Here is a 20230-nt window from a genome sequence, read left to right on the forward strand (position 1 = left end):
ACCGAGACCAAGCAAGAAGTGTGGCCTGGTCAAGATCATCAGAGGATGAGATGTAGTGAATCCTAGTTTGTTTTAATGGGATAACAGGAGTTAGCTTAGCCTCTGGCATGCAGACTCATGCCCCTTCACCTAGTGACGTTTAACCTACTTAGCTTGCTCTGTCTTAGCCCATTTAATTATTTATTTATTCTAAGATGGCTGCCTTGTTTATAGCTAGGCCACTTGTTATGGGTAACATTATCAGTGTCACCGTGCCAAGGCGTCAAGATCAAGCACCAAAGACAAACAAACAGTAGGTGTTCACGCTTAGGGATTTTCCCTCTCTATACTTTTGAGGGATTGTTTATATTAATTGCCGTCCCAAGCATGTCTGTTATCTATTGTTTAGGAACACAGCTACGTCAGGGGTCCTTGTAGACCTGTATAAATACATCACACTTTAGACAGATAATCAGAGGGATTCCGACCAGAGGGCATCGCCACCATCGCTGATACCGGTGCTGCAGTCGTCTTGACGCTGACCCAGTCTTCGTGTCCCTGCGGAGTCTGAGATAGAGACCTCATTCCAAGGTAACGAGGGTTGGGGGGCTCCTCTCATGGACATGGCATTGGCAGATTAGGTTTAACAAACCCAGCTCTCCTTTAGGTAGGAGGTTAGGCCTTTCACATTAGGGCATATTACATCTCATATATCTTTTCTACGTATTGCAAGATGGGGGGGGGGGTCTTTGTAATAATGACTCTCGTCTTCACAATTCAGTTTCTTGCATTATTCATTATCCTAATCATTGCAGCCCATGCAACGTATCGCAAATTGCAGTTATGTTAAATAAAAACAATTGTAACTCTACTGCATCTGTGTCATTGCCTGTGTTTGTATGAGACCTGGTATATCTGTGAGAAAAGGGTAATCTCTGTTTAACCACGACACTCCCTGAGATATCTTATTCTCGAGTCCATGTGTAACGACTGCCATAAATCACCCTTTTACTATTGTGTTTCTGTTGAGGTGCTGCTAGTGAGCCGGTAAGGTTGGGACAACAGTTGCGACTTGTTGTAGGAAAGACGTAGTCGCCTACAAACAAAAGTACTGTCATCCTTAAACCAGCAGTCTTGCTCAGAGCAAGAGCCCAAACTACGACATGCCGCCACCAACTATGGTGTTTAGGCACTAATTTACGGATACCCTGACTATCACTGTCTCACAGACATCAGGTACCCTAAGTACTATTATACGGGGACGTCCGTGGTCTTTGGGAGAATCCTCCTCAGCTGAAAAGGTAACACCTGATTAAGCTGTAGGTTGTTCGAGCTCGAACTCATAAAAGGACTTTACTACCCATTTTTGGTGTTCCGTTTCTCTAAACAAATATGGCTGATGCCATAGACATTCCTGAAAATGCTAGACATGCACTAACACAACATTTATTAACGCATGGCCTTACCGAGGAGGGCGGGATGTTACTCTGATAATAGAAGCTAATGAAGCATACCAAACAGAAACTGTTGGGTCACCTTTCCTGAGGTTGACCAAAGAACGCACACATTTCACACTTATGAAGTTGCAAACGTACCTTTATGGTACCAAGCATACCAGTATCATGAAATATCGCTCTCCTACCAGGAGCATCAGAACTGGTTCGAAGGCGCCCTACCACATGTACTACAAAGAGTGAGGTTAGGTCCCTTAAGTAATGATGGACCTACGTGGCCTATGTTTGCCACATACACACCTCACCCAGGCTTACAGAATATGCTGATAGCAGATTTACGAGTTTTATATAATGAATTAGTGGCATTATATAGACGATTAGTCCAGTTCGTACTGCGAACATTGAACACAACACCAGCGCGTCCAGCACCGCCAGTAGCTGGTGGTTATCAATTGGCTACTGGGATTAATCCACAAACAGTGCATACTATTATGGGATAAGTGCCCACGGAACGGGAAAAAATACCGTTCTGGATTGCCCAGAAAACGAATCAGCTGGAAGCTGTGTTTCCCCATACGGGACCACAGGAAAAACAGATTGCTCACTATGTGCTTGCCTTTTGGGCTGGTTCCCTCTGTGGATGACTGTGCCACGTGGGGTACAGTCTTCGCTGCCATATGCATGCCACACATGGTACCCAGACACTTGCCAGAATTGTTCAAACAAATACAAAATGAGCATGGGGCTGCACCAGCCCTGGATTTGGGGCTGAAATTAATGCATACCTTTGACGCCGTATCGTCAATAATACTCCGTAATATTAAGGGGGAAGCGGTAGCACTGGCAATTCACCAGCGTCTCCGGGAAACTCCACACCAGGAACAAGAGAGACAGCTACCAAAAATAATTTCCGATACCTATACTAGTATAGGACGGGATAGTTTGGGAGCCAAACCTCAAAGAATTGGAGTTACAAGCTCCGCCCACAAGGAGGGTACGAAGCAGGTACAAGAGGACTCTAAGAAGCGCTGGGACAAACAAAAAGATTTCAAAGAAAGGAGAAATAAGAGAGCTGATTCTCCACACCCGCAGAACTCGAAAGGAGATATAATCTCAGAAATAGGGAGCACATTAAAACTCCAGACAGATATACTGATTCACGTCCCTCTCGTTCCTTTCAGGACGCACAGGAAATTCCTGTCTCTGAAGTTTGGGATCGAATAAATAATCTACATCAGTGGCGGTCAGAGAAGTTGCCCATTGAATCCAATGTGGATGTAATGCCTTAGCGTTAGGAACGCTCGCTTTGGTGACAGCCTCTAAGGCCGGCACCGGGGAGACAACAATAATACGTTTCCCCTGGGCAAGTGGCCTCTTTTTTATGACGGCCATCTGAACTGCCGTCAGAATCTTTTCTGTAGGTGCAAAACGCTGTTCAGCATTTGAGTATAAATGTGATTTATATGCTATGGGTACCGTGTCATCCTCAATAAAGGTGAGATAAGTAAATCTAAGGGCACCAGCAATTATTCTGATGACCAAGTTTGTTTTTATTGTCACATGTGTGTAAGTATTTAGCTTCTAGCATGTCCTGTTGCATGTCCCTAAGGATGTGTGTGTGTTCAATTGTCCAGTGTCTGCTAGAAAAATTGGGCTGAACTAAGTCATAAAGTGGCTTGATGCGTTCTGCATAATCTGGAATGTATGTTCTGCCAAAATTGAAGAAACCCAGTAATGACTGTAATTTCTTAAGTGTGTTTGGAGGCTGTAGTTGAGCACATTTCTCTAGAAAGTGCGGGCCAGGCTCTTCTCCTCGTTTGATAGCTCATATCCCAGGAATAATACGCTAAGAAAGGCTATCTTGCTTTTCTTAAAATTGAATTTATAACTGAGGTCTGCAAACCCCAAAATTATCCGATCGACCCTCGCAAGATGAATGTCGAGGACGTTGTCTGTGAGATATATGTCATCCACATAGGGCAATGCCTCGGAATCAATATCATGTAATATTGATGTTACACAGGCTGAAAACAGGCCTGGGCTATTTTTATAGCCTTGAGGTAAACGACAAAAGCGTTTGAGAGTCAAATGAAAATGCACTTAGGTCCCGACTTTCATGTGCTAAATTCTGGCAGAAGAATCCATTAGGCTACTGCAGTGAACCTAGAGGTCTTGAGCTGTAACTGAGAACTAGTGCCAGGATATTGACACCGCCTCATGGCTGGTGGAAAGAGACAAAAGAACTTACCCAGCTTGGAGGAGCATTGAGGAGCTTCGCTTCTACTGCTGGATCTCTTATGAGGAACTCGAGGAGAGACTATCACTGGCCGCTGGGGCCACGCGTGAGCTCCAGCGCCCGCGGAGGGGGCACACAGACACTTGGTGCTACAATCTGGTTGGCGTGAGTAAGATTGCATTAGGACCACTGGGGGAATTTGCTTACTAGATACTACGTCGTCACTGATATACTTTCGACTTGATCAAGAGTTAGAGTGGGACTTCTGAGACTGACTACTAGAGGGCCTTAACCTGAATGTTGGCTGTAGTAAATGAAGTACAGCTACTATTGTTAACTTGAGGAGTGGAGCTCGGGAAACCAGCTTATGAAACACTAGAGTCTTGACCTCAGGGGACTGTACATGTTGTTTATTAATAAGATATCTTATTTTGTAGTTGTAGATAAATATTTAATTTATTACAAATCATGTATTTGACTGGACACTTATTACTGCTGCTGCGTCGTGCATTTTGAGCTGTGAGCCTGTGTTCAACCTTCAGGCTTATCCTCCCCTACATCCCTGGAGAAGCTTTGGACTACTCTATTCCCACCACCAGGGTCAAGCAGTGAAGGGGTACTTGGCACACCTGCTCAGGATCTATAGTAGTTTGGACCAAAGGGCATCAGGAATAAAATGCCTTCACCTCCTTGGCTGCCCCCTGCTTGCCCCCTGACCTTCGGATTAGGCTTTTGAATTCCTGCACCTTGCAACAATGACAACTTCCACTTCAGATACCAGGCCCTACCTTTAAGTTAGACAAGTGTCTCCCTTAGCAGACTCCGCAGAATACATACGGAAAATGAACAGGAACTGGCAGGATGGACATGCTTTTATATGAAGAAGAAACAGCCATATGTTACTTTGAGACAATCTTAATTTTTACTGGCAAAACATAGAAGCATTATTTGCACAGATATGCATAGCACAGTGGTCCGGGGACCACTAGGGGTTCCCAAAGCCTTCTCCGGTGTCCTTGATGTCTTAGAAAATTAATATTAACAGTTTAATAAAGTGAATATAAATAAAGTGGCTAAATGTACAATTGAACATTTTGAAATGTACTATAAATATCAAAGAATTAGAAATTGGAGGCCAAAAGTGCAATTAGTATCCTCAGATCGATTTGTGGGAGCAGTGCAGGTGCATCAAAAAGAATATTGTAAAGACAATGTCTTCGATTTAATAGAAAAGCACTAACCTTCCCTATTAAAATAATTATTTTTTTGTTTTGTTTGCAAATGAAATAAAATGTGTTATCATTTGTCTATGTGTTCGATAGAATGCTTGTTTCTTGTATTTTGGTGTATTGTTTTGCAGTTCAAATCAACAAAAATGTTTAGTCCTGGGTCCACGGCTTCCAGTATTTTCTTTATTTTTATCTTGACAGCGCCCTTCCAGAAGTTAAACAGAGATCTTTCCTACGAAACACTATGATCTCCACCATGCAAGAATATACCAAGGCAAAGATTATTTTTGTACAACTATAAGCAAACTGTTTAATGCAAAATGGTACAGAGGAGGTTAGATGTGAGAGGAGTGGCTCTGCAAATACTGTTTCTAACAAATGAGAAGGAATTTCGGCACTGTGTTGAATTGGATTAAGTATTGCACATTCTTGCTTCTTACAAGACCCAAATACACTTAAGGAATGAAAACACAGGTGCAGGCTTTGAGACAGGGCACACACATGTTGAGTGTCCTGTCCCTTCTTTATCAAACTTATGCCTTGTAACCACCCAATTAGGGTCCTTCAGGCTTTTTTCTGTAGTCCCAGAAAGAGAGCCCAAATGTCACCCAGAAGGCACGAGATCGACCCAAATCGGTGGTCAGTCAGTGAGAACTTTAGTTAGTGCATGCAAGGGAGATTGGGGCCCAACACACAAACATGAATTACAACAACCAAATCTGGCAAATTCCTGCCATCCAACAAAGCAAACAGGGCTCATCGCCCTTTGTGCCACACAAAGTCCATGATCTGTTTCATAAAACAAAGTACGTTTAAAAAACATAAAACAAATTCCTTCTGAATGGATCTAACGAAGCTCGGAATTTGAGAACATTTTAAAAGGGACCTGGGTGCTTGTTTCCTTACATATGTGTGGCTCCGAAGAAAAGAGTTTATACTATGTTTATAATATTGTAATAAACCTTTTTTAACACTATCACAGACTCTGGAAACCCAGTTCATAAAGAGACGGGTTCAGAGTGCAGTTCCAGCACTATATAAATGCACTTGTTAGAAAATACATCCATGAGCCGAACAACCATATTGTAGTACTTGACTAGAAGCCCTTTCTCTGGCACTGGAGATCACTGTACTCTGTAACCTAATGCATCCCCTAGAATTCACCTCAAATACTCTAAAATGCCTTTGACTCGCACGTAGGGCAGTCACCCAAGCCCTCGTAAGCAGCAATGCCCTCTGCGCAGGAACCCTGGCCAAACTCCAGAAGAGGCTGCAATGCATCCAGAATGCCTCTGCCCGCCTCATCCTGGACATCCCCCACCACTGCCACATCACAGACCACCTGAGAAACCTGCACTGGCTCTCAGTCAACAAGAGAATCACCTTCAAACTCCTCATCCATGCTCACAAAGCACTGCACAACACCGGACCAGAATACCTCAGACGGCTCTCCTTCTACACCCCGACCCGGCATCTCTGCTCTGCCGACCTCGCAACCGCCCCACACGTCCGCAGTACTACAACAGGCAGTAGATCATTCTCGCACCTCGCCGCCAAAATGTGGAACACTCTTACCACCCACCTGCGCCAGACCCAAGACCTCCTTACCTTCAGGAAACGTCTCAAGACCTGGCTGTTCGGGCAGTACAGCACCTGCCCCCCCACCTTCTATTGCGTCTATTGGGGGGATTCTTGATTGGGGCAAGAGTATTGGCACAAGTGTTGACCCATTGCCTGAAGTTGCAGCAGCTGCATCAGTGTCGGCGGTGTCAATGGGTGGGTTCTGGGAGAGGGTTGCGATAAGTTGGTCTCGGTGACCTTGTTCCAACTGCGGTGGGGGATCCGTTGGGAGTAGTGGTGTGTTGTGGGTTTCTTGAAGGAGAAGTGGATGCAGCAGTGGTCTGTCCAGTGGAGTTTGGTGGTGTGGCTGAAAGAGATGTGATTGCTGGCAGAGAAAATAGGGTCAAGTGGGTGTCCTGCGGTGTGGGTTTGTGTCGTGACGAGCTGTTTGAGGCAGAGGTTGGAGAGGTTGTCGAGCAAGGTGGCGGTGTTGTTGTTGGTGTTCTCGAGGTGGAAATTTAAGTCTCCGAGGAGTATGTAGTTGGGGGATCCGAGAGCCTGGGTGCTGATGTCAGTAATGGAGTCGCTGAACTGCTGTCATGGGCCGGGGGCCTGTAGACTAGGATCCCTCAGAAGTTGGTAGTGTTTGGGTCAGTGTGGATTTGGATGTAGAGGAGTTCAGCGGTGCTGAGGGTGTCTTCAGTGTTGGTCTTGATCCTGAGGGTGTTCTTGTGGATGATGGCAATGCCTCCTCCTGGTTTGTTGGAGCGGTCCCAGCGGGTGATCTGAGGAGGCTGAGTTGAGTAGATTCCATAGCTCTACTGAGTGCTTGTCGAGGGAGCGGGTGTTGAGGCGGATACATCGGAGTTGGTTGCGTCCTGCCTTGGTGGGTGGGTCGTTGGCATGGAGGCTGGTGAAGGTGCAGTTCCAGCAGGAGAAGGGTCTGCGGGGAGGCTTGAAAGCAGGCGGGAGAGCGGCTAGTGTTGAGGGCACGGAGGGTGGCGGCGTCATAGTGAATATTTGCATGGTGGCGGGGCGGTGGGGGTGGTAAAGGAGCCAGGGGTTCTGGCGCTGGGCGCGGTCCAGGCGCAGACAGGCTTGCCTTTGGTGCGCCTTTGGCACACCAGCGGCACACCCGCTGCGTGGCCACGCCTTACCCGCCATTAAGTAGGGAGGAGGACCAAAAACTGCGCGAAAATGGTGCGGAGCAGGAAAAGGGGGCAGGGCCGAAGGGGCAGCAGCGGCAGAAGAAAGAGATAGGGGGAGAGAGACAGTGAGAAAGAGAGCGGAGTGAGAGAGAAACAAGGAAAATGGGTACTAAGGGACAGAGGAGCAGGGAGCAAGCAAAGCAGAGAAAAGGAGGAGAGAGGCAGAAGGTAGCCTAGTAGGAGAGCGCAGGCAGAAGCCTGCAGGTGGAGGAGGGCCTCGAACCCCTGACAGAGGGTGGAGCCACGGGAGGCAGAGCAATGCACTGGAACTCTAGTGAAAGGAGCACGGATTCTCTCAGGTGGTTACTGCTTAGCAAAGCATAGCAAATTTTTAACACAGAGGACGATCCACTGTGACAAAGTCCTCCTATGGACAGCCCTGCCTTTCCTGCTGCCTAGATATTCTACAGTGAGCTGGCCATACACACATAATATCTTTAACTTAGTCGGTATAATAAATGATCACCCTATGAGGGTCAGGTTGATTTAATGTCTTTCTCCTTGGTGAGAAAAGGCAAAAATTAAAAGGCGGGAAGAGCAATAGACTGCCCCATATAGAATGGGGTTACCACCTTTGGCAAGAAGGCCGCTTTAGTCTTCAGAACCAGTTAGCCTGGACAGAAACTGGTGAACACAGCCCTCAGAGCTAGCTGAAGTGAGGCACTGAAGCGCTATCAAAAGTACAGTTTTAAGGGTCAACAGTTTCAACTGGCAACCATGAAAGGATTAAGTAGGGCACACAGCATGAATCTCAAGGCTAGATTTGGGTTCATGACAAAAAAGGTAGGGGAAATGTATATGTAAACACACGCAAAAACACTTAAAGCAGTTGGGGATTTATACAAGGATGGGTCACCAAGAAAGCAAATTACATCCAAAAGGGCTACAATGTAACCTTTATGTGTCCCCACCACAGAACATGGCTATGGTAGAGAGAGAGAAAAAAAAAAAAAACAACGTATCTGAGAGGTGTGCATTCAAGCGATCTACATTCTCAATTACAGCAAAGTAGTTCCACCGTCCGAAATGAACAAGTTACTTACCTTTGGTAACGCTTTTACTGGTAGATACAATAGCTACCTGTGAATTCCTCACCTTATGAACTCTCCCATGCGCCAGCATCCAACGGAAAATCTTCTTTCCAAATGGCCCAGACCTTCTGGGAAACAGGGAAAACCCTTGAGGTTACAACCAGTTTTGCTCTATGAACACGAGGTGCTGTGAGGTCTCTACGTGCGACAGAGGCAGGTTGATGGAAAATCCAAAGTCGAACAGTGAGGATACAGTGATCCCACATTAGCTGCAACAAGCCTGCCATTAAGGTACAGGGACACAGACGTCCTCAACCTTTCGCCACAATCATTGCTATCACTGCAAAATCACAATGCGTCGAACCTACCATGTACGGCTCCTCTTCTGAGTCTGCAGGATATGAAAGTGAAAATACACATCCTGAAAGTTAAAGGACACCATCCAGTCCTCTGCTTAGAGCCAAAAACTACCTGTGCCTAGGATAGCATCTGGTACTTTTACTGGTGAAGGTACAGGTTTAAACGCCTGGGGTCCAGGCTCAGATGCAGATTATCGTGATTCTAGGGAACTAAGCCGTATCGAGCACATCACCTCTGCCCTATTTCCTGCCCTGGGACAAACACCATTTCCTTTAAGTCTCACCTGCCGACAGCACCGGCGCTGTAAGACGTATTTGGAGTCCTCCCACTGCTTACCATTTATTGGCTTCATTTTCACTCTTATGTGCTGCCTCCTAATTGGGCTTGACAGTGTAATTTCTTGTTCTTTGGAGCATGGACCAAGTACGGATTGATTTACTTTGATTAGTGTCCTTTCTCTGTCTATCCACTGCTTGCTGTGATTTGGGTACCATTTTTTCAATTTATGGTTCCCAACGGTGTTTCTTTGCCACCTTCCACCCCCATGTTGCTTCTTCCCCTCAAGCACCCCCCCTTTTTTGTATGTGTTGCTTAATACTCTCCCACCCCCCATTATTACATGTTACTTCTTACCCTCCTACCCTTGTCTATTTTGCTTATTTTCTCCCTTCCCACCTCCATCTTACTGTTGTCAGTGTTGCTTCTACCCTACCAACTGCTGTTTTCTGCTGCCCCGCTAGCCATAAGGAAAAAAAAGTACTATCATGCAGCCAACACTTTACTGTTCCAACTCTTCCCCCAACCCCATTGTCCCAGCTGCCCACCCTACTTCCAGCTGTCTGTGCAGCCCATGCCCAGCTGCCATAAGTTAAAAAAATAAAATAAAATAAAAGTGCTATGATGCTGCCAGTGCTAGCCGCTGGATCAAGTTTCTTTTTTAACGTTGCTTTTTTCTAACTTTACTTTTAGCCATGCTGCACAGCCATGCATCCAGCTTTAATCATGGCTAAAAGCAAATAGCTTTTGCAAAGATGAGACCTATTGCCTTTGCCAATACTCGTTTTAACAGTGCAGGTACATGCTGCTGCAAAATCAGAAAATTATACCAGGAATGAATTGGTTGAGGGGGAATGATAGGGGAAGGTCCTGCTGGGAGGAGAGGATAACCAGTTCCTATAAACTGCAAGACGAACGAGTTACTTACCTTCGGTAACGACTTTTCTGGTGGATACATTAGCTACCTGTGGATTCCTCACCTCATGAATACTCCCATGGCGCCAGCATTCGACGGAAATCTTCTTACTAGTCTCTGCACGTCGACGAGGACGTCACTGTCGCCCACGCGACGCCGTCTGACGTCATACAGGCAATAAGAGGTCCTCGACGACGTGCGGACGTCAGTACCAATCATTTTTTACGTGCATGAGAACAACCAGGCAATGCAATGAAAGAGCAAGGCAACATCCATTATATTGTAAAAATACACCACATTGTATGAATAACTGTAAATCTTTTTATGTACATATATATATATATATATATATATATATATATATAAAACTCTCTCTTTTAAAATATAAACACACACCAAGTATATACATAAAGATATATACATATATACATATATATATAAATATATTATATATACATCTATTGCACCCTCAAAGACCAAGAGGAGCGCACTCAAGGATTACTTGGCAAGACCAGAAAGGCAACGGGGAGGCGGGTGGGACCGTGAGGAATCCACAGGTAGCTAATGTATCCACCAGAAAAGTCGTTACCGAAGGTAAGTAACTCGTTCTTCTGATAGATACAACTACCTGTGGATTCCTCACCTCATGAATAGAGTCCCAAAGCAGTACCACGCCCGGCGGTGGGTGCCTAAATGGTCAAACCAAGAAATCCTGCAGCACTGACCGTGCAAAATGGCCGTCCCTTCTAACCTCAGAATCTAAACAGTAATGTTTTGCAAAAGTGTGAAGGGACGACCAAGTTGCGGCCTTGCAGATGTCGACCACAGGAACACCTCTGGCTAAGGCCGAAGTGGCCGACTTAGCTCTGGTGGAATGAGCTCTAATGCCCTCAGGAGGATCCTTCTTTGCCAAAGAGTAACATATTTTAATGCAAAGAACAACCCACCTGGATAGTGTTCTCTTGTGGACTGCCTTTCCTCTCCTCTTGCCCACGTATCCAATAAACAGCTGATCCTCCAGCCTGAAATCCCTTGTTCTATCGATAAAGAAGCTCAACGCTCTCTTTGGGTCCAGACGGTGCAGTCTTTCTTCCTCTTTGGAAGGATGAGGCGGAGGATAGAACGTGGACAAAGTAATTGCCTGAGCCAAATGGAAGGGTGAAACAACCTTCGGGAGGAAAGCAGCCTTGGTCCTCAACACCACCTTATCCCCATAAAAAGTTGTATAAGGGGGTTTTACTGATAAGGCCTGCAACTCACTCACTCTCCTTGCTGATGTTATAGCTATCAGGAAGACTGTTTTTAAAACCAAATACCTCAAGGGGCAAGAATGCATAGGTTCAAAAGGGGACCCCATAAGGAAAGTCAGGACTAAGGACAAATCCCATTGCGGCATAACGAATGGCTTTGGAGGATATTGATTTAGAAGACCTTTCAAGAATCTGATAACAATAGGGGATTTAAATAAAGATGGTTGGTCTGGAAGACATATGAAGGCTGACAAGGCCGATAAATAACCTTTAATGGTAGCCACTGCACAACCTTTCTGCGCCAGAGATAGAGCAAAAGACAAAACGTCCGATAGATGAGCATGTAAAGGATCAATCTGCCTCTCTCCACACCACGCAACAAATTTAGACCACCTATTAGCGTAGATAGATTTAGTGGAGTGTCGCCTGGCCGCTAATATAACATCCACTACCTCAGGCGGGAGAGAGAAGGAACTCAGGTTGCCCCGTTCAATCTCCAGGCATGTAGGTGCAGACTCTGGAGGTTGGGGTGTAGAACCTGCCCCTGCGACTGTGAGAGGAGGTCTGCCCTGAAAGGGAGACGGAGCGGCGGGCACATTGAGAGTTGGAGAAGGTCGGAGTACCACACCCTCCTTGGCCAATCCGGAGCTATTAAGATTACTAGAGCCCGGTCTTGGCGAATCTTCCTCAATACTCGAGGAATCAAGGGTATGGGAGGAAACGCGTAAAGCAACTGGCCGCACCAGGTCATTTGAAACGCGTCCCCCAACGCTTCCTGCATCGGATACTGAAGGCTGCAGAACAACGGACAATGCGCGTTCTCTCGAGTGGCGAACAGATCTACCCGAGGAAACCCCCACTTCTGGAAGATTAAACGGACTTGATCTGGATGGAGACGCCACTCGTGGTCTGCCGAGAAGTGGCGACTGAGACTGTCCGCACGCACGTTCAAAACTCCGGCCAGATGGTTTGCTATCAAGCAAATCCGATGGTCCTTTGCCCAGGACCATAGTCGAAGAGCTTCTCTGCAGAGAAGGTACGACCCCACTCCTCCCTGCTTGTTTATGTACCACATCGTGGTAGTATTGTCCGTTAGGACCTGTACCGACTGACCACGAAGGGAAGGGAGGAAGGCCTTGAGAGCCAGACGTACAGCCCGTAACTCTAACAGATTGATGTGAAAAATCTGTTCCTCTGGAGACCAAAGACCTTTGATCTCCAGATCCCCCAGATGAGCTCCCCACCCTAGAGTGGAAGCATCCGTTATGACTGTGGCCACTGGTGGCGACTGCTGGAACGGCTTTCCTTGTGAAAGATTGTTGCTTGCAATCCACCACTTCAAATCCACAGCAGCATCTCTGGAGATCTGGACAGTACCCTCTAGATCCCCTCTGTGTTGAGACCACTGCCTTCGGAGGCACCACTGAAGAGCCCTCATGTGCCAGCGAGCATGCGTGACCAACAGAATGCAGGAGGCAAAAAGACCGAGCAGACGAAGGACCTTGAGGACTGGAACTACCGCTCCATTTCGAAACATTGGAACCAAATCCTGAATATCTTGAATCCGCTGAGGCGGAGGAAAGGCCCGACCCAATGTTGTATCCAGTACTGCCCCTATGAACAGGAGGCGCTGAGAGGGCTCTAGGTGAGATTTGGGCTTGTTCACCGAAAAGCCCAGGTCGAACAACAACTGGGTTGTTGACTGCAGATGACGCAACACAAGCTCCGGGGACTTGGCTTTGATCAACCAATCGTCCAAGTAAGGGAATACTGCTATCCCCTTCCTTCTGAGCTCTGCCGCAACCACCGACATCACCTTCGTGAAGACTCGAGGTGCTGAAGTAAGACCAAACGGAAGGACCGCAAACTGGTAGTGTTGCGATCCCACCACAAATTGGAGATACTTCCTGTGTGACTTGAGTATCGGGATATGAAAGTAAGCATCCTGCAAGTCGACAGACACCATCCAGTCTTCCATGTTCAACGCCAAAAGCACCTGTGCTAGGGTCAGCATCTTGAACTTTTCCTGCTTGAGGAACCAATTCAAGATCCTCAGGTCCAGAATTGGTCTCAAACGACCATCCTTCTTGGGAATCAGGAAATACCTTGAGTAAACTCCTTGACCCCTTTCCTGCTCCGGGACCAACTCCACCGCGCCCTTTAAAAGGAGGACTTCTACCTCCTGTTCTAGCAACAGGAGGTGTTCTTGTGAACAATACGAAGGGCGGGGCGGGATGAGGGGCGGAAACTCCCGAAAGGGAAGGGTGTAGCCTTTTCCCACAACACTGAGAACCCAAGTGTCCGACGTAACCGTCTCCCATTTGGTGAGAAAATGCTGTAATCTTCCCCCTACAGGAGAGGAGTGAGTGGGAAATGGTGGAAGCCTAAGGCTGCTTCCCCTGCTGCACCCCGCCAGAGGATGAGGAAGAGGCAGAGTGCTGCTGAGAGGCTCCCCTGGTGCGGACCCTACCCCTCCCCCTAAAAGATCTATAGGGATGGGAAGAGGCAGGTTGCTGATATCTTCCCCGAAAGGAAGAGGAGGAAGAGCCACGCCCAAATCCACGAAACCTCCTGAAGAATCTGGAAGAGGCCGTGGAAGAAGGAGCTTGGAGTCCCAACGACTTAGCCGTGGCCCTGCTCTCCTTAAAACGTTCCAAGGCCGAATCAGCCTTAGCCCCAAACAGTTTGTCCCCATCAAACGGGAGATCCAACAATGTGGACTGTACATCTGCCGAAAAGCCCGAGTTACGGAGCCAGGCCTGTCTCCTTTCCACCACAGTTGTGCCCATTGCTCTGGCTACCGAGTCGGTGGTATCCAGTCCCGTCTGGATAATTTGGGTCGCAGCAGCCTGGGCATCAGAGACAAGATCCAAAAGACCCTGGGGAAGCTCTGTAAACGAAGAGGAGATGTCATCCATCAGAGCATGAATATACCTCCCCAGGATACAGGTTGCATTGGTGGCTTTTAACGCCAGACTGCAGGACGAAAAAATCTTCTTCGACTGCGCCTCTAGCTTTTTTGAATCTCTGTCCCCAGGCACCGTCGGAAAAGAACCAGGCGCTGACTTGGACGAACAGGAGGCCTGCACTACCAAGCTCTCCGGCGTAGGGTGCCTAGATAGGAAACCAGGATCAGTTGGAGCCGTCCGATACCTCCTGGCCACGGCTCTGTGAACTGCTGGGGAAGATGCCGGCCTCTTCCACACCTCTAAAACCGGATCCAGCAGAGCGTCATTAAAAGGTAACAGAGGCTCCGCCGCGGCTGAGGCCGGATGCAACACCTCTGTCAAAAGGTTTTGTTTCGCCTCCACCACCGGCAAAGGCAGGTCCAAAAAACTAGCTGCCTTCCGTACCACTGTATGAAAGGAAGCAGCTTCCTTAGTATATTCCCCCGGGGACGAAAGGTCCCACTCAGGGGAAGTGTCCAGCCCACTGGCCGACTCCAGTCCACGCAGCCCATCACCCGAGTCCTCTAGCTCTCCTTCCTCTAGGGCTCGTTGGTACTCCTGCTCTTCTAGTACCCGGAGAGCACGCCTCCTTGAATGCAGTCGTTGCTCAATCCGCGGAGTCGACAATGCCTCCGCCGAAGTCGGAGATCGGCGCCGATCTTCCGAAGCCACCGACGCCGCATCCGGCGCCACCGGTAACTTCGGCGCCGACTGAAGAGCAGTTGAAACGGATGGACCCACCGGAGTCACAGGCCGAAATCTCGACGTCGACGGGATGGAAATCCCTGGGGCCAATCCCTCCGAAGCCACCGGAGCGGCCACCGGCGCCGACACTGGCGCCGAGCCCACGTTCCCAAACGGGAGAAAGGGCATAAAGGGTGCCGGCCGAAGAGGCGCAGGATCACCCAAAGAAAAGGCCAAAGGCCCAGCCGGAGCACCCCCTGGAGCCATCTGTTGGAAGATGGCATACATCGCATTCAAGAATGCGGAACTATCGGCTCCAGGGGTGGGAAAAGCCGGATACTGGGGTGCCTGTCTCGGAGGCGACCCCGACCTCGGCGTCTGCGCCGGAGAAAACACTTGAGGCTCCAATACCTCAATCACCGACGCCTGTCCAGGTGAAGTTGGAGACGCCGGAGAGGGCAACGGCGTCGAAGGATGCGGCGTCACCGTGGGGCTGACCTCCCATGTCCTTCGGCGCCGATCCGGAGACCTGGAACGAGCCTCCCTTGAATGACGCCGAGATTCTCTACGGCGCCGGGAGTCTCGATGACGCCGATGTCTTGGAGAAGACTTCTTGTGATGCTTCTCCTTTGACTTGGCCATAAACAGCTTCGCCTCACGTTCTTTAAGGGCCTTCGGATTCATGTGCTGACATGAATCACAAGTCGAGACGTCGTGGTCGGAGCTCAAACACCAAAGGCAATCGGAATGAGGATCCGTCACCGACATCTTGCCTCCACACTCACGACAAGGCTTAAATCCAGACTTTCTCTGCGACATTATTTCCACAGAGAAAGAGTACGCAGCAAGATATACACTGTAACCGCAAGAGTAACAGTTGCTCCCTCGAAGATAACCGTTTCGAATGCACGGAAAAAAGGGAACTGACGTCCGCACGTCGTCGAGGACCTCTTATTGCCTGTATGACGTCAGACGGCGTCGCGTGGGCGACAGTGACGTCCTCGTCGACGTGCAGAGACTAGTAAGAAGATTTCCGTCGAATGCTGGCGCCATGGGAGTATTCATGAGGTGAGGAATCCACAGGTAGTTGTATCCATCAGAACTACTGGTCTTTTGAAATGGCCCCTCCAGGCCTGCAAAGTGTGATGGCGCCCCTCAACCCCTTTCCAACCGTTTGTTCCCTGAAGGGGGAAACTAAAGCAGCTTTCACAGTGGCATGGTGGAAGGACGTGTTTGTTTGCTGTTTTTGTTCTTTTTTCTTTTATCTATGGCCCTGTTTTGCAAGACAAATTGGTTCAGCTGAAGCAAGGGCAGCTTCAAGTGAATCAGTGTCATACTTCTATTATTGTCGGTGCAAGTCTTGGGCTGGGGCCTCCAGCCTAAAGACCAGGGTGGGCCTCTTCCCACCTTGACCTTTTTGAAGGACAGAGTCCATTCTATCGCAGAACAGGCAAAATCCATCAAATGGCACAAAACTCACCTCTGTGGAGCTGCCAGTGGATCTCAAACAAGTGTGCCTCCCTAGTGCTACCGATAAACCCATGTCTCTGGCCACCTGTCAACTGGGTCCAGGCAATCCCTGATGATTTGCCTAGAGGCAACTTCACCATCCCTTAATGATATGCTCCTTTAAACGATCCAGCAGAGTAGGTACCACCAAGAATGTCATTCCCACATTGTGGGAGTGTATACTTAGCAAGCACAAATATGGCACTCGTGAAACGTAAGGCTTAGCTTCCAGCAGAACATACCTTTTACACCATAACCTCTAATTGTTTGGGCTAACTGAGGGAGTGTTGGCAAAAGCATCAGGCTTCTGCTTGGTGAAAGAAGAAGCCTGCAATAATAAGCTTTCCAGTGAAAAATGTGAAAGGCAGGCTCCCCGGGAGCTCATCTATACCACTGGACAATTATGCTGTTGATAGCTGGGGCAGAAGTCGAGTCCCAAACTGCTCTGATATTTTTGAGCAGGGCCTCATTAAGAGGAAGCAGCTGTTCCGACCTCAGCATTAGAATACTGGATATAGCCAGGCTTGGACTGGAACAAAAAAATAGGCCCGGGCACCAAAATAAAAGCAGCCTTCATTAGTGAATTAGAAACTAAAAAAAAAAAAAAAAAAATATAACAAAAAAAAATGGTCCATGTCTGCAAACTGGGAAAGTTTTGAACGTGTAAAGACGGGTTATACAAGCGTTATGCAAGGTATGGAAGGCTACACGGATTTGAGCTTGATGGAGGCAAAGTCGGTTTTAAAAACAGAGAAATGGGATAGTAAAAACTGTCTCAGCAGATCATAATACAAGCCCACAAGCAGCCAAAAACCGGCTCACACACTGACCGGTCAGACTAGCCCATCAGGTACTTTTTGATTGCTCTGGAGGCCATTCCAACCCTGGAGATAGCATCCACAGTAGGTAGGCATAGGTCTTAAACCTCCACATCCTTTCTCATTTATGCATGGAAAGAAACCCATTGATCCAAAGAAGTCCATCTCTGATTCCAGGGATGTAACAAGGAATCTTTTGTTTTGCAGTGCCAAGCACTCTGTTGTACCCGAAGGAGCAGAAGGCAAACATCTGGCTGCCTCACTTCAGTCATTGTTATCAGGGGTTAACACAACTGGCATTTGAATATGGTTTGAATCTAGCCAAGATGTAATCAGTAGATAACCAGTATTATTGACATGCATAATTCCTCATGCACCTAGCCTGTACAGCCAATCCTCGTGCCTTCCAATAAGTTCTAGAACAATATATTTAAGTTTGCAAATGCATGGATGTTGCTTAATTAGCATTTAACTAGCTTCAAAACATACATTTTCTAACATTTACAATCATCAAGTCAACGGATATTTTTAATTTCAACAAATCTGTCTCACCTGTATAACTTGTACATTAGAAGCAATCAAATCCGTTGGGATGGTAAGTCTGAAGGGTCGCCCAACAACTGCTGAGCTATCAGGAATTCCCATTAAAGGACCAACAGTATCCCTGGGCTCTAAAAACGATGAATGCATGGATGCTTCTAACTGGTGCTCAAAGTCTCTTACGATTTCCACTGGATCATTTGGAGAATGGGATTCAACAGAAACCGATACAAAAAGCATTATGAATAAAGTTCTCCTCAATTGAGGAAACGAAACAAATTCAATAGTCATTGTTGCCCTTGTTTTGAGATGCAGTATTCCAACTGGAACTGACAGCAGCCAACAGGGTCTGCATCAAATTATTTTCACCGACTGCTTTACATCAGTGCGAGGCTGGAGAACCTAAAAAAAGAAAAAGAAAGATTTAACTTCAGACGTATCAATGTTTCATATGTACGTCAGCACTTACTCACAGAAGACAATCTTGTCCATAGAAAGTTGACTGGTGTAGCAATGAATTGAACCTCACAGTCAAAGAGCTAGAAACCACCTGCAATCAAAACTTCCCATCAGATATTAACAACCATTACCGATTTAATAGGTCTGATCAAGTCATCCTGTAATTAACATATTTGTTATTTTAAAACTGAAGAATTGTCAAGGGAGTGTGGGGTAGAAATGAACTTTCTAGTGAACAGAGAGCAGTATAGCAGGTCATTTTCCTTAATATCAGATGGTATCACATAATATTGCCATTCCTGAGCAACAAAATTAGGCCATCTCATTATGCCACCTAATATTGCCAAGTACTGTGAAAATGACCGAATGTGAAAGACCACGGTTGCTGAAATTGTTTGTGTGCCTCACAATAGAGCACAACAAAATATCTCCACTTGAGAAAGTTGGCATACTGACGGACATAGAACTAAAACAGCAGTGCCTTATAAAATTGCCCACATTTTTTTTTTTTTTTTTAAGGAGCCTACAGGGTAAGGAGGGTGAGCTGTTTATATAGGAAGGGTAAGTGTCTTCAGGAAAGCTGTGTGCACCTGGGGAAAGGAGTCAAGAGGGTGGCACGAGACGCACAATTGTGCGATACATTATGTGAAAAGGGCCAAGGGAGGACTGGGTGGGACGTGCAGGGGGAGGTCAGACGCAGTGACCATGTTGCCTTCTGGAGGAAGAACAGAGGGATCTAAACGGGAGGCCGGGAGGTACTTCCACAGCCGGTGGCACAAAGCTTGAAGGAAGAGGATTTCAGTAGCACAAAAATCAGCCTGAAAGAGGTTTAGGGTCAGAAAAATCTGACTTTTTTTTTAACGCATACATGAAACGCATGCACAGCTTTTTATGGAGAGCACATACACTTGAAACAATCATTGGCAAAAGCCAATAAATCTGGGACATGTGAACACAGGTATTCAAAAAAGCAATTTAGCAGATTAAAGATAGACCACCGGCTTTGTCAATACTTGCAAAAAGGGTTGCTTAAGGGAATAAAGAATTGAATGTGACAGTGTGATGATTGATTTTAATTCTTAGATGAAAAATATTCCCTACTTAAAAAGCGCTACTTTAATGTTGAATGGATACACTAAACAGCCAGCAGAATGAGGTGAGAATACATCATACAATGCATCACACAGACAGCTGTGTCGTAAAATGGTCTTGAAATACAAAGTTTACATTAGAAGTTTACATTAGAAGTGAGTCCTACGCAGTTCCAGGCAATCCACAGCGGCTGTGGGTCAAGAATATTCTTTTTCATTGACTTTTTTTGGAACGAATTTTCTCAGGTCAAATTCAACACCATAGACATTTCTAACAAACAGATGACGTTGTTCCCTTGAATTTGCGGTTGTTTGGAAACGAGAATCATCCTTGGCACTCCGAGCCTTTTATTTCAAGGCACGCAGAAAGAAATCTACATGGCCCCCATTGAAGAAAGGCAGTTGATTTCTGCGCCTTACCGTTGTCAAGTATTTTTTTAAGCATTCTCCGCCATAGTTTCCGAACTAGCAACATTTAGTTGTTTGTGGGATGTGCGTGTTGTCGCCCTTTTGGTACAACGTCCGGAAGAGGTCGTGAGCATGTATTGTTAGGAGAGGACTCTGTTCTGTGCAAGCAGAATCTTGCTCCCCTTAGATTTTCACTAGATTGGAACAGAATATTTAGCAATTCAAGAGGAGTGCTCAGGCTGCATTTGAAAAGTGGCAAGCATACAAAACACAA

General features: G+C 46.9%; 1 protein-coding gene across 4 annotated transcripts in view; it reads right to left on the reverse strand.

Annotated features, from left to right (window-relative positions):
• Window positions 1-20230, reverse strand: part of DAG1 (dystroglycan 1) — a 136925-nt gene that overhangs the window by 42295 nt on the left and 74400 nt on the right. For all 4 annotated transcript variants that reach the window (XM_069206777.1, XM_069206775.1, XM_069206776.1 and 1 more), the window contains one exon: window positions 18011-18400. In XM_069206777.1, the coding sequence (XP_069062878.1) occupies window positions 18011-18289 (279 nt within the window). In that variant the 5' untranslated portion in view covers window positions 18290-18400. The remainder of the gene's footprint in view (window positions 1-18010; window positions 18401-20230) is intronic.

This window comes from Pleurodeles waltl, chromosome 9 (assembly GCF_031143425.1).
Source record: "Pleurodeles waltl isolate 20211129_DDA chromosome 9, aPleWal1.hap1.20221129, whole genome shotgun sequence".
Lineage (NCBI taxonomy): Eukaryota > Metazoa > Chordata > Amphibia > Caudata > Salamandridae > Pleurodeles > Pleurodeles waltl.